The sequence below is a fragment of the Osmerus eperlanus genome, chromosome 4 (assembly GCF_963692335.1).
Source record: "Osmerus eperlanus chromosome 4, fOsmEpe2.1, whole genome shotgun sequence".
Taxonomy (NCBI): domain Eukaryota; kingdom Metazoa; phylum Chordata; class Actinopteri; order Osmeriformes; family Osmeridae; genus Osmerus; species Osmerus eperlanus.
This window is the reverse complement of record NC_085021.1, coordinates 13721596-13736900: the sequence shown is the minus strand read 5'-3', so window position 1 is coordinate 13736900 and position 15305 is coordinate 13721596. Positions and strand designations below refer to the sequence as shown.

The 15305-nt window shown below is 40.2% G+C and overlaps 2 protein-coding genes across 2 annotated transcripts in view; both read left to right on the top strand.

Moving 5' to 3' along the window:
- The window catches only part of LOC134018927 (acid-sensing ion channel 1-like), a 29778-nt gene extending 20057 nt beyond the window's left edge, over positions 1–9721 (top strand). Inside the window, exons 3-11 of the mRNA XM_062459299.1 lie at positions 5281–5431; positions 5631–5758; positions 5890–6040; positions 6169–6225; positions 6499–6652; positions 6769–6860; positions 7609–7688; positions 7813–7914; positions 8526–9721. Coding sequence (XP_062315283.1) covers positions 5281–5431; positions 5631–5758; positions 5890–6040; positions 6169–6225; positions 6499–6652; positions 6769–6860; positions 7609–7688; positions 7813–7914; positions 8526–8621 — 1011 coding nt within the window. The 3' untranslated portion in view covers positions 8622–9721. The remainder of the gene's footprint in view (positions 1–5280; positions 5432–5630; positions 5759–5889; positions 6041–6168; positions 6226–6498; positions 6653–6768; positions 6861–7608; positions 7689–7812; positions 7915–8525) is intronic.
- Positions 9722–10404: 683 nt separating this feature from the next.
- LOC134018925 (glycerol-3-phosphate dehydrogenase [NAD(+)], cytoplasmic) lies at positions 10405–15184 on the top strand. Its single transcript, XM_062459297.1, has 8 exons — positions 10405–10588; positions 11424–11601; positions 11979–12119; positions 12478–12616; positions 12842–12954; positions 13034–13270; positions 13396–13502; positions 13804–15184. The coding sequence occupies exons 1-8, from the start codon at positions 10545–10547 to the stop codon at positions 13898–13900; spliced, it is 1056 nt and encodes a 351-aa protein (XP_062315281.1). The 5' UTR covers positions 10405–10544; the 3' UTR covers positions 13901–15184.
- The last annotated feature ends 121 nt before the right edge of the window (positions 15185–15305 follow it).

The window sequence follows — 15305 nt, the reverse complement described above, 5'->3', positions numbered from 1 at the left end:
GCTGACCAATTTTGACTAGCCATTGTTATTCAGCCTCATTACAATGCATTCAAACACCATTTGACACAAGCACACACAAATACATCACACATGAAATCACACACACACAGACATGCACACAACACATGCACATCATCTTCAAGCTAGGGACTTCAAAGTTTTCTCTTTGGTATGGTCCTTCAATTTGATCCAGAGCTTGTCATTAACTTGGTGAGTCAGCGCTTCCCTGAAACGGTCAATATCAGGACAGAAGTGACACCAGAGGAGAGACGGTGGCTGAGTTGCACCTCTGTTGCTGTTACCTCTTTTCTGACATCACTGATTGGACTCAGTAAGCTTTTGCAGTGTAATCGCTCTTCTCCACAACATTCAGTCAACACTGGTGTGTGCCTTTCTATTGAACTTCATAAAAAGTTTTAGGAATGCTTCAAGGTTGGCCATGAAGGAAAGTGAATTTATGAAATTAAAAGAACGTTGATACAATGATTTTCTAAAAGGAAGACTGGAACAGCAGCACAGTCGACCAATGTTGCATGGCTGCGGCGGCTTTTAAATATCGCTCACTGTGCTACTGGGTTCAGGAGGCCAACATAACAACTGGGCGAGTGTTTGCACTTCACAGGCATTGTTTTATGTCTTGGATCAGCTGTAAAACAACAGAGCGCTAATGGATTGTATTCACCCCGCTGAGGGTTCTTTAACAGCTTAGAGATTGCAGGGGTTTATTAGACCTGCCTTACGGGTGTGGGACAGTGTGTATGGACCTGTGATTTAGGGGTTGTTTTACATGCTGGGGTGGTTACGAGCAACATACACAGCGACTTGCATAATGATTCATTTTCTGGAGAGTGCTGAGTGCTTTCCTATGGTGGGAAACTCACTATGAGTGACAGTTTGATTGATTGGAGAGCTCTAAAGATTATAGTCTGGGCAAACTCCTTAAGATGTGCATTTGATGTTTGGGGCTGGCAAAAGAGGATTGATTATTTTGCAAAGTAGTCACTTCAGTGAAGTGCCAACAAGAGAGAGAGAGGAAGAAAGAGAGGGAGTTACACAAAGACAGAGTTGCACCGAGAGAGAGAGAGAGAGAGAGAGAGAGAGAGAGAGAGAGAGAGAGAGAGAGAGAGAGAGAGAGAGAGAGAGAGAGTGCATGTGGGAGAGTTAGGGAAAGAAAGTGATTTCAAGAGGAAGAGAGGGAGAAGCTGCACCACCCAGGTTCATTAAGATGATAACTACCCTGGTAGAAAGCAACAGGAGCCACACTGCTCAGTGCCCCACAAATAAACCTCCATGTTTCCATCCCTCTTCTTCACACCTTTGCTTTTGAAAGTCTCTCTGGAACACTGAGCCCTTTCTGATGAGGGCTGGAGAAGGCTGCGTTGCTATAGTGCGCTAAGGCATCGGCATACCTCTCTCTGTCCATTCACCCCTGCTCCATGCAATCACAGAACATCACCCAGGTTCCAACTGTGACTGTAAAAACAGCTTCACAAAAACACACTTCATTAATAAATCAGTAACAGTACAAATGTTAAACATACTGTATGTGGCATGCATACAAGGGCTGACAGATATAATATTAATTCATTGATTCTGATATTTATAGAAAGCAGACAAAGTGCATGATCTTGTATGTCATGCCTTCAAATATTATGTATTTATAAAGAGCAGGCACATAGCTCTGCCATAAGGCTCTTTATCCTGTGTCTGTGACAATGCCAATCACAGTTACATTAGTGATGAGAAAATGAACAAGTGAATGGCTGTCAATTCAAAGAGAGGAAGGCTGGAGGGTATGGGAAAGAAAACTCATTAGAACCTAATCCTCAATCTAATTGAGACACAGTCATAATCATTTTCTTTGGACTGAAAATGAGAGCGATAAGAAAGTCATCATAATCCATTTGACTGGGAGAGTTGTGCTTTGTTGTTCCCAGAGGAAGCAGCCATAGTACGGAGGAAGGCCATGACCAGCAGGCCTGCCCCCAGACCCCCCCTCCCTCTGACTGTGGGTGATGAATGACTGAGATATACAGCTGCCCTTGGCAGAGCCTAAACTCTGTCTGCAGCCACGCCGCTCGCTGCTTCTCTCTAATCACACATATGTCATGATGTGCCATAACACTGAGCAATAGCTCGCTTCCAGCAGCAGCAACAAAACTCAATTTCTACCTCTTCACTTTTACCTATATCCATTTCTTTTTCTCTTTACCACACTCACACTCTCACACACACATACCCCCCCACCCTTCCTCCGGAGCTCTCCTTCTCTCCGCTGTATCCTTCTCCCTGGATGGGCTGCATGACTCAAATCACACATCTCATGGTGCATGGTCTGATGGGGGTAATGTGCCAATCAAAGATGAATCTGTCGTGACTAAGTGTACATGTTGATCACAGCATCCCCATTTAGGTTGTTTCCAGCTTTTAGAGACATCATTGCTAATAAAAAAACACATAATATAGAAACGAACTACTAGGACTGCTGCGCAACTGAAAGTCTACAGAATTGGACACTGGTGAAAGGTAACACTTTATAATAAGTCAACGCTTTTTGGCATTTACTAAGTGTCAACTAATAGTTAGTTAATTCTTTATAAAACATTTTGAAACATTAACAATACATTATTAAATAGTTAATAATCTTATTATTAAACACTATGTTGATCATTAATAAACACTTTTAAATATTATAGATTTTATTCATAATACAATTCATAAGGTGTTTGATAACTGCATTATCATACTTTATAGACAGCTTGTTAATATAGTTGCAAACCAGTAGTTTAAAAGGTGTTAGTGGTACATGAGCTGCTATAGAAAGCATTAGCAAATGGTGAACAAACCATTTACATTACCTTTACAAAGCATGAGTAAATAACTAACAACATATTTACTTATGTCTTTAATTAATGTACGCCAAGTAGAATACATTATGTACACCAATACTTAGCAGATATCTTAACAACTATTTTATAAAGACTTACTAATGATGCAACTTCTGATTAGTAATGGAAGTTATAAAGCATTCACTAACTGTTAGTTAAGGCTGTTGCGTGACCTAATCTAAAGTGTGAACTATCTATGCCTTATTAAACATTTATAAGTTATTTCTTAAGGTATTCTTGTCCATTCTCGAACCTCACATTCACAAAGGCTGAACATACGTTTCTCAAAAGGAAACAGACACAACACAATGTGATACACAAAATTACTATTTTATTTAAGTAATGACAGGCATGTGTCTTACTAACTACTTAGCTCTAACGCTACTACAGTAGCCGAGAGTGACAGCGGTCGATACGTTAAAACCTCAGTTTGATATTTCCCGGCATGACCGAACGGTCGAGGTTAGTAAGTTGTTTATTATATGGCATTTTTAGCTCTTTTCATTTAAAACATGTCGTTTTGTCCAGCTCTACTCAAGTCTTCTCACGGTGTGTTTCAGGTGTTAGCACCTAGCAACCAATCTGAAATATGAGCAACCAAACCTAGCAATCTGCCTAGCGCTTGTCGTTTATCTCTCTGTGTTCACACTTGTCTGCTCTTTTAGAAAGTTAAGAATTTCCTCGTCGCTGTTGATGTCTTCACTGTCATCTGGTAAGTAAAACTTTTCGATCTCGCTCATTTTGAAGATGACATCAGCGGAGGGCAATAAGAACACGTATCAGACCGCAGATGAGGTCAATACGCGCATAGATATATATAAAGACTTAATACGCGGCTGGCATGACTACCCATTAGCCAATCAGAACGCTCGTACTGTTGTTGCAATTGAACCAATATGCTGTTCTTATTGGTTCAGAAGACGTTCTCAAAAGAGTTGTTGATATGTTGCCTTGGAGATGTAGTGACGTCACCAGTACAAGTGCAGCTGATTGCTCTGACAAGATGGCGTCTGCTCTAGATTCGCCGTGTTTGATTTGGGATCTTCCCGTATTGTTGTAGTATATAAGAAACCAAATGTTTACTCTTCGACAGGTCAGCAAACGCTTTGTCGCCTCAATTTGTTAAAACGATTTGAACGTTTTAACAAATCTCTGCTTTCAAAGGCGTTTGCAGACCTGTTGAGGAGTAGCTAAACATTTCCAGTTTATTACAGCCATTTTTGGAAAATAAAATACAGCTTTGGGTAACCAACTTTTATACCAATTCTACTGTATTGCTTCTTAATGGAAATAAAATACTATTTTATTACCCAGGTAAATAAATTAACAGCTATTTCTTCTAAAAAACAAAAACAAACATCTATAGGCCTATAGTCTTTCTATAAATGCTTAATAAGGCATAAATAGTTCACACTTTAGATTAGGTCACGCAAAAGCCATAACTAACAGTTAGTAAATGCTTTATAACTTCCATTACTAATCAGAAGTTGCATCATTAGTAAGTCTTTATAAAATAGTTGTTAAGATATCTGCAAAGCATAGTGTACATCCTGTATTTGACTTGGCATACATTAATTAAAGACATAAGTAAATATGTTGTTAGTTATTTACTCATGCTTTATAAAGGTAATGTAAATGGTTTGTTCACCATTTGCTAATGCTTTCTATACCAGCTCATGTACCATTAACACCTTTTAAACTACTGGTTTGCAACTATATTAACAAGCTGTCTATAAAGTATGATAATGCAGTTATCAAACACCTTATGAATTGTATTATGAATAAAATCCATAATTTTTAACAGTGTTGTTGATCAACATAGTGTTTAATAATAAGCTTATTAACTATTTAATAATGTATTTTTAATGTTTCAAAATGTTTTATAAAGGATTAACTAACTATTAGTTAACACTTTGTAAATTCCAAAAAGCGTTGACGTATTATAAAGTGTTACCCTGGTGGAATAATCACACCAGCAGATCCAAACTGATTGTGAGTGCTCTCTAAATTGTGAGCAGAAACACTTGTGTTTACAGAAGAGAGTGCAGCTCTTAGAAGAGATGCTATGTCTCCATAGTAATGGCAGGCTTTTATAAGAGCTTGTGACAGGATGATGATTCACAGACTGCTGGTCTCTTTCACCTGAGTGCACCTTTTGTTTAACCCTAAACCCAGGACTAACCCCCCCCCCCCCCACACACACACACACACACACACACACACACACACTCTCCTCTCAGGGTTGGAGCCAAGTCCACAACTCCAGCCTAGACTAACACTGACACCCAGTGGAAAATTGTAGTTAAAAATCACAGTGGGTTAAGGGATGACAAGGATAAAGAAGGACATGCAGCATTTACATTTGAGATGAGTAACTGATGTGTCTCCTCAGGTCTTCACTCGCTATGGGAAGTGTTACACCTTTAACGCAGGGGGGGATGGTCGCTCTCCACTCATCACAACCAAGGGGGGTATGGGTAATGGGCTGGAGCTCATGCTGGACATTCAGCAGGATGAATATCTTCCGGTGTGGGGAGAGACAGGTGAGAGAACCCAACACTGTTTATTCAGCTGTCTCTTCTCTCAGTCTCTCTATGCATGCAGTCCATTACCCAGCTGACACTTTTCTGTTGTTCAATCACACAGACCTACCCCTCTCTCAGTTTGTGCGAGTGAGTGCTCTCGTTAGTTAAATAACCCATGTATGTGTGGTGCAATGAGCCTCTGTTCTCCACTCCCCAGATGAGACTTCGTTTGAGGCTGGAGTCAAAGTTCAGATCCACAGTCAGGACGAGCCTTCCTTCATCGACCAGCTGGGCTTTGGAGTGGCACCTGGGTTCCAGACATTTGTATCCTGCCAGGAGCAGCGGGTAAGTTCTTGGAAAAACTTTATTTGATCTTAGATTCGAGAGGAGAGGTGACTGAAGGTCAATGGAATTGAAAGGTAGTCAGAATTCAAGTAGAGTCGAGGGTTGTATGAATGTGTGATTGTGTGTTTCAGTTGATATACCTGCCTCCTCCCTGGGGAGACTGTAAGGTGACTCCTCTGGATTCAGACTTCTTTGACACATACAGCATCACAGCATGCCGCATCGACTGTGAGACGCGCTACCTGGTGGAGAACTGCAACTGTCGCATGGTGCACATGCCTGGTAAGAGACTCTCTGAGGTCAAACTAGAAAAAAAATAATTGTGCAAGAAAGTGTGCAGTTTTTAAGTATGCAACTTTTGTGCAATAAAATGATTTATTATGTACCTTTTTGTATTGTTTGCCATGTAGGAGATGCCCCGTACTGCACCCCTGAGCTTTATAAAGAATGTGCTGATCCTGCGCTTGGTAACAAAGAAATACTCACCATTACACAAAAAACTGCAGGCAATGCCAGTTCACCACAGCACATAAAACACACTAATAGTTTACTTAAAAATGCACACATGTTCTGTTTTTGAGTGTATGGCAGTTACATCAGTGATCATCATGAAACATGTGACTATGCAGAGTGGTTCCTCTTGAAGGGGTTTACTTCACTTGAAATGTAGCCACATTTCACAAGTGGACTTGTGACAGACAGGAACAACTGATGCTGTGACCGTGCTCTTTTTCCCCCAGACTTCCTAGTAGAGAGAGACAACGACTTCTGCGTGTGTGAGACCCCATGCAACATGACCAGATTCAGCAAGGAGCTGTCCTTTGTCAAAATCCCCAGCAAGGCCTCTGCCAAGTACCTGGCCAAGAAGTACAACAAGTCAGAGCAATATATAGCGTGAGTCCACTTGTTAAAGAGTACCTGTAAGCCAGGGATGCCACACAAGACAGAAAACGTCTTGACATTTTACATGACATCTCATCCCCTTTAATCTTTTGGTCCCCTCTGCATAGTGACAATATTCTGGTTCTGGATATCTTCTTTGAGGCTCTAAACTATGAGACGATTGAGCAAAAGAAGGCCTATGAAGTAGCTGGACTTTTAGGTACAGTATGTCAGTTCAGTCTATGTATGACAGATTTTTGGTGTAATTGAAGTGGAATAATATCACACTGTTTATTATTTGATTAATTATGAAAGATGAAGAATGGTGTTTGGATTATATGATTGAAATATGCCTTTAATCACTTTTATACTTTTATACCTTTATATGTTACAATACTGAAAAAGCCTGATGCAAAGCCATTGACTGTTTAGTATTTCCCCTAAAATATATAAGGAAAATTAAGCCCAAAAGTGTTCTGGATGATTGGGGCTGGGTGTGAGAGAAGGCTATGTGATCAGGCTCCTACTATAGAAAAACTACAAAACCCAGCAGTAATGAGGCAATTTTATGACCCACGGCCCGGAGCCCAGTGTGACTGGCCGTCAAGGTCAGAGCGGGTCTACAAAAAAATTATGAATTATCTATGCACCTGTAATCTGAAGCCTTTAGAAAGAGAGACCAATAAAGTGTAAAATGAATTATGCATTTGTGATAAACAATATTGTACCAATAGCAAATTTACAGAACTGATAAGGTTTTGAGATAAAAGAGAATGTTCGGAGAACATTTCTCACGTTTGAAAGGAATCACCCTCTTGTAGTGGATTCTGATTAAACACTTTGCATCAAACTCTGTGGAAGTTCCTGTGCTGTTTCAAACTTAGAGAAATTAACCCAAGGACTTAGTACTTTGAATATCTTCATCATAATGACCTTACTTTCCATAAAGCCTGTATATCCTTTTCAAGGTGACATTGGTGGTCAGATGGGCCTCTTTATTGGTGCCAGTATCCTCACTATTCTGGAGCTGTTTGACTACATTTATGAGGTGAACCTTTTTACATGGTCATTACAAGGGTTGACTTGATGTCTTAACCATTTGGACCTTTCCTCATACCCACTGTGTGAACACTAGTCAATTATTCATGATGTGTGTGTGTCCATTCTCCCAGGTGGTGAAGTACAGGCTCTGCCGGTGCTCTGATAAGAAGCACAAGCACAACAACAACAACGACCAGGGGACAGTCCTGAGCCTGGACGATGTAAAGTGTCATGTCAGTAACTTTCACTAAGAAGGGGGGCAGCCACACCCCACCTCTCAATATGTATAAGGAAGGTTTCCATGAGCACAAAGCCAGGCTGTTTTAGTCAATGAGAAAGTTTTCTCCAGACAAGAAACGTGGCATGGCTCATGAGTGTGTATAGGGGCTAGAGCTCATTCCTTCTCATAGGGTTAGTGTTCAGGGGACCAGGAGGCCCTGAATCTAATGATCCACACACCACCCTCAGACTCTGATGGCTAATGTTCTGACAATCGCCATTTGATCTTCTCATAGTCTTTCATAAACAAATTAGAACAGATAGATGTGTGGTGTTGTATTATGGTACAGTATATCAGCTTGGGAAATGTGTCTATCCCATCAATCATTACTATGTGTACAAATCCATCTATCAATTCTGAGGGTTTAAAGAGAAAACAAGTGTGATTAGTTGCCTTTTTAAATAGTATGACACTACTGTATGTCCCATCCGCTGTTCTGGTTGTTTTCACACGTTCTACATTAACTTGTCCTTTTCCTTTTTTGTTTTACTGGCCCATGATTATTTTTTTTCACCAATTACCCATTTCAACTCCTACTGACAATCTATACCAACTCTACATCAGTCTGTCACTGACAACACTCATCCACCACCCCCATATTCTGCCAATGCGCTACCTCATCACACAGGGCGGAGCAACCCTGAAGACTTCACCTGCTGAACCAATCAGAAGGGATTGAGGAAGGAAATTGAATATTTAAGAATTGAGATCAGTATTTACAAGCTTTAAAATATTACAAAATTAATTTAACAGACAATAATACAACTATGTAACATTAATTTAATCATTTATATGAACTCTTATGTGAACTTACAGTAGGCCTAATGAAATTATGACTGTTTAAAAAAGACATGCGTACGTCCTACTATTGAAGGATCGGTCTTCTGTAGCACCATTTAGCACAGAGTATGACTAGTCTGCTTGATAATGACTCTCCACACCACTACAGTATGTAAGGATCCAAAGTATAATGCATTGAGAATGTAATTTGACATACAGTACATGTGGACTACATGTAGATATTGCCTGAGAACCAGGTCAAGACAGTGTTTATCCTTGGCTGTGTAGTAGTGGTGGGATAAAAAACAATAGTAACAAGTCTGTTTTGTTTAGTTGAATGTTCCATGATAACTTCAGGGCTCCGACCACCAGGTTGCATGTAGCTATGCCATGATAATGTTTAAACTATTTATGTGCAGTAAATTGGCATATTTGTCAATTTGTTGTCATTTGTCATGTTACATCTTGTCTGTCTGTCTATGTATGGCTTGGTTATCTGTTGTGGGCATATCTGTTTCCTGGTGTGTGGATGATACATGTGTCTGTGTGTATGTATCGTGGGGGTCAAAATTATGCCAGTTCCCATTCATGTGCATTTGTATTAAAATAGTCAAAACCACTCTCCTCAAATAGGCCCATAGAAAGCACCAAATCATGGACGTGACCATTGGAGGTGTTTACATGATGAATCAGTCTCATCTCACTCATGCCTCATGCAGTCATGCTGGATGTAGGTCTACATGGCTGTAGTGTGTGGCTGTGTAGTGTAATTATCAAGCACAACAGTACCATCAAGTTGTAAATCTAATGTAAATAAAATATTGCAAGGATAACGTTTCCATAATATCGTGCTGTACCTATTGTTGTTGATCTAAGTGTGTAAGCTTTCTAAGTGTATGTGATTTTTTTTTTCTATGAATACTGTGCCTACTAGTTTACATGTTTAAGATGTTTTATTTATTGAAAAGTCAACAATAAAGTAAACAGTAATTTGAACTCTGTGGATATTTTTTTGTAAGCAATGTTGAGACTTTCCCCCTTTAATACGATGCATGTGACCAGGCCTGATGACCCAAAGCTTTGCAGATTGACACATCTACAGCTTGAAGAGGAAGAGAATTGCTGAAATTGCTGAATGTACTATTATATTGGATAAAAACTGTCTGTCTGTAAAAGAAACAGTCTATAAGACAGTTTTTTGCACACGGACTCTATAGTTTGAGCATTTCCGAGTTTCTCATTTAAAAATAGCTACTTGATGTTTTTCTTGATTTCTTGATGTGCTTGTCACAGCGTGGAACATTAGAATAGAAAAAAAATGGTACTAATGCTACTGGGGAGTAGGCTATTTGCTGAAAATGATTGAACCATTTTATTGACGCACACACATTGTAGAAATGTTATCATTTCAACCACTTCACCAGGATAGAATTATTGAGTTTAAAGAACACATTGAAATAATCACGTTTTCAGATATCCTCATCAATTGTAACAAGTTTACCAAGTTCCTCAGACAGTGTCTGTGACCGCTCACATGGAAACATTTGCCCGAGTTACTTTCAGCCGACTGACCCTCCTTGCCTACTAATGTAAGGATGGTGGCTCCAAAGTGGGCGTGGCTGTGTCTCCCCTCTGACAAACCAATGAAGCGGCCCCTTCTGACTCTAGACAGTGCAAGTCGTTGTCTGTGTATGAAGTTGAAGTGTGCATAATAGATTTCTTACTGGCTTGCATTGCACTGACTCCACGTTGTCGCCACTACGATAACAAGAACTGTGAGAGGTTGGATCACCGAGCATTTCAATGGCAATTCCTAAGAAAATCTGCATTATTGGCTCTGGCAATTGGTAAGAAGAATGTTGTCCATATCGGCTGTATCATGGCTCATGCTGTGCAAAATGGCTAGCTTGGTGGTGGCACCAGAGAATCTGGTAGCACCTAGATAGCTAGCTAGCTAGCGAGTCATGTTATGTACTGAAGCTATAGCTACTGTAGGCAGCGAGCTTGCCAGCCATTCAGTAACCTAATAATTCTACCCGCATAGCTCATTTCCACTGCACAGCACATGAATATTATTGATGCCTGCTAGTAGTGGTAGCTCGCTATTTGTGTTTGTTGGCACTGACAGTTTGATAAGTCACATATGCATGGAGTGCCAGAATGAGATGCTGCTTTTATTAGATTTATTCCTCGCTTGCTAAAAGGTTTATTTGACAAAATAGTATAGTCCTAGACTACAGACAAAAACATGTAGGGCCTTTGTAGGCTATGGCCTTAGTAGCTGGCTAGCCATGATAATTGTAAGCGGCAGGCGCAAGGATTGTCTAGTTAGCATTGACTGAAGTCCAGTTATGCAGCACTTTCAGCTTTGAACAGGTGATTTAAAGCGTGCAATTATAAGTTCCTTAAAGTCACAGACATTATTTGAAGAAGTTAATTTGGTAGTAGTTGGTTTTTATTCCCCATCAACATTTGCACATTTTGGAAGCTTTTACATATTATGGGGAGTTGGCAAAATAGTTATGTCCGAGTTTTTACAGCAGTTGATAAACAAAAGGCTGCTAAACAAGTTAAGTATCTATATTTTTTGTTTTTACTTGGGTGGTCTATTATTATAATTGACATGAATTGAATGATTCGATTGTGATAATATTGATAGTATTACTTTTCCACCCCACCTAGGGGCTCTGCCATTGCCAAGATCATTGGTGCAAATGCTTCTCAAAACCCCAATTTTGACAACACAGTTAAGATGTGGGTTTTTGAGGAGATGATTGATGGACGGAAACTGACTGAGATCATCAACACTGACCATGAGAATGTCAAGTACCTCCCTGGACGCAAACTTCCACCCAATGTGGTATGCAGAAGGAACTTATTGCACAGATTTGGTTGTAAAACTAGCTAACTTATTGTTTCAACTACTCATGTGAGACACGAGTTTCAGATTGGTAGTAGCAATTTACTGCTGGACTATATGTATATATGTTCAGATGAGGAAATGTGTGATTTTAGTATGTGCATTGCACAGTCAGCTGTTCATGTGACTCCCAGTACCCCAGAATGAATCTGTAAGAGGAAGTTTACCAGGCAGGACTATATTAATAAGGCCTGTGTGAAATCTAGGCGTATGTGTTTTGTGAACCCCCGTTTCTGCTCACACACTCAGTAATGATCAGTTTGATGTATTGTGGTAGCCCAGAGCAGACTCCTGACTGTGTCCTCCTCCCTCTCCAGTTGGCTGTTCCTGATCTAGTGGAGGCCAGCAGTGAAGCAGACATCCTGGTGTTTGTCATCCCTCACCAGTTCATAGGGCGAGTGTGTGACACCATGAAGGGCAAGATCAAGAGTGATGCACTGGGGATTTCCCTCATCAAGGTTTTTTCTGAGAATAGCTTTCTTCTCCATGGAGCCTGGATCAAGTGACCTTGTCCAGTCATTTCACAATGTTGTACCCACCGAGCCAAAAACCACCATTTTGTGTCATGTTTTTTTCTTTCAGTTTAGGCTCAGATTAAAGCAAACACTTGTGCCAGTTAATATGATTATACTTTGATTAGTTCTTTTAGAAACACTGTCCTATTTAGTTCACATATTGTCAATAATCACAGAACTGACTTTTGGATCACTTAATCATCATGTCAATGATCTAAATCTTGTGTAATAAATGTGTAACCAGCTTGCTGTCCATATTATGTTTTAAATCACAGCTGTTGTTTTGTGTGTTCTTGTTTAGGGTGTAGACGAGGGGCCTGATGGACTGAAGCTCATCTCTGAAGTGATCCAAGACAAACTAGGGATCGCTATGAGTGTGCTCATGGGTGCCAACATAGCCAATGAGGTCGCAGATGAGAAGTTCTGTGAGACCACAATCGGTTAGTCATTGCTATTACATCATGCTTTGATCAATTATTACCTACAGTAGTTGTCTTTTTCATGGTGTGATAGAACACAGGACATGTTTGTATCCAAAGGGTACCAATCTCAGGCCATAAAATGATTTCTAATGACATCCTGCTTGACAACAAAGTGTAGGATATTTCAAAGATGTTAATATTTGTAATTGAGTATCCTTTGTGTCTCTACTTCTCTCTCCCCAGGATGTAAGAATAAGAACAATGGGGCTCTGTTGAAAGAGCTCTTGCAGACCAAAAACTTTCGGGTCACCGTGGTGGAGGAGTCTGATGTGGTGGAGATCTGTGGAGCCCTGAAGGTAGGCAGTGAGCACTACTTGATGGAAGTTATTGTTACCTTTACTGTCGGTGTATTGACTTCCTGTCTTGGGTCGTCAGAACATTGTGGCCGTGGGTGCAGGCTTCTGTGACGGTCTGGGCTTCGGGGACAACACTAAGGCAGCAGTGATCCGGTTAGGCCTGATGGAGATGATCGCCTTTGCTCGCATATTCTGCACCGCTGGGCCTGTTTCCTCGGCGACCTTTCTGGAGAGCTGTGGAGTTGCTGACCTTATCACAACCTGCTATGGAGGTCGCAACCGCAAGGTGGCTGAAGCGTTTGCAAAGACGGGAAAGGTGAGTATCTAAGGAGGTGGTGACACTGGGGGATTTAAATAATTGAGTAAGTGGAGTTTTTAGAGGCTGGTAATAGTAAGGCGTTTGTTTGTTTGTTTGTTTGTTTGTTTCCTTCCTTCCTTCAGTCAATTGAAGAGTTGGAGAAGGAGATGTTAAACGGGCAGAAACTCCAGGGACCAGCAACAGCAGCAGAAGTCCATCTCATCCTAAAGAACAAAAACCTGGTTGATAAGTAAGTACAGCTTTAAGAGCAAGTGGAGAATGGAGAAACTGCGGAAGAAGTCAGTAAATGCATTAAACAGCAGACACACCTTAAATGGCTATTTAGTATGAAATTGATCATGGTCCTCCCCACTGAAAAATATTTACTCAAACCACAGAAACTGTTCAGAGAATGGAACTACAACACAGAAAAGCCACACTTTATAAAATATTTTTTTGTATCAAACCTGTTTAAATTTGGTTTTCAGCCAGGGTTTAGGGAAACACATAACAGAAAAATTAAGCCCCCCTCCTCTTGTTTCTATTTCCAGGTTCCCCCTGTTCAATGCTGTGTACCAGATATGCTTCCAGGGGCGACCTGTCACAGAGTTCATCAGCTGCTTGCAGAACCACCCAGAGCATATGTAAATGACTAAGTGCCTTTAAAATGGAGGATCATCCTTTTTAATAACAGACTGATAAAGCTACTCACATCACGGCTCTGATGCATAAAGTAAACTCCCTCGTAATGGTTTGAAGGGAATAGTAAGTTCATATAGGACTGCATTAGAGTAGTGGTGTGAAATACCACTTCCTTTCTTTATAATTCTTTTTCAAATCTGAATTTTAAAAAAATCACTCTTAGGCTGAACACGCACATTGTTTTTCTTACCGTCCAAGGAATATGTCCTCGCTGTGTCTAATGGCAATTACTTTTAACTAGTTAATTGTTTTTATCTGAATTGTCTAGTATGTGCTGTTATAAGTATCTTAATTCTGAGTGGGAGATGTCTTAACTTGTACTGTAAGCATTTATAAAATAGCATAGCAACTGTTGACAATGCAAGTGCCTTAAACTGTCACATTGCTAAAAAAGTATTGGCAGTTTTGTGGTTTGTGAAACCAAAGACCTCCTCTTAAATTCCTTCTGTGAACACTATAACCCGTGGCTTGTGTGTAAAAGAGTTTGTGAAAAGTAACATTGCCTTTGCAGTAAATGATTGACATCAAGTGCCAGTCCTCTTCAATGGTCTGCTTACCATCTCCCCATATGATCAGGAAGGTAGCCAATCCTTCTTTAGGGTAGCATGGTCTAGGTGTACAGATACAGCAAGCTATTACTGTGGGATCCCAGCACCGTAACGCATGCTTTCCAAATAAACTGTTGCCATATCAGGCTGTCAATGCATCAACCCCATGGAACCAAAGCAACATGAAACCTGGAGCTGACTAGCAGTGAGACAAAGGAGATAATGAAGACCAGCAGTTTACAAGGCTGTTTCGTGTAAACTTTATTTTTTACAAGTCATAATCTCTCTGCCTTCTAACTATAGACATTCCAAGACAACAGTTGCTACAGCTTTAGCTACTAGCTTAGCTGGGTAGGTGGGACTAGACAAATAGCATGTGGAATGCACGAGGAACTCGGGGACGAAGGGTGATTCTTTGGTGGAGAGAGAGGTTTGCAACCGTATGAAAGATCAAGCCCTGCTGTAGTGGTTTAGCAAAAAAGACAAATGCTTTGTCATTACAGTTCTGATAATACCATTCCAAAGAACTTGGAACTTGGCAAAAAGTATTTGAGAAGCAAGGGAAAGCTGAGCTTTATTACACATCATTAACTCAAATGTAAAAAAAACAAACTGCAAAACTTAAAGTTCATCTTACACATCAAGCTTTTAAGTTTTAGAACTGTAAACTCGATATCTTTTTCAGTGATGAATGGTCAAAATAAGACTTTTATTGCAGGTTTTGGAAATGGCAATTTTACAGGAGAATATTTGTTCAGTACACTGTCATTTTAAGACGGTATCCGCTGGTGACCCTGTGGTAG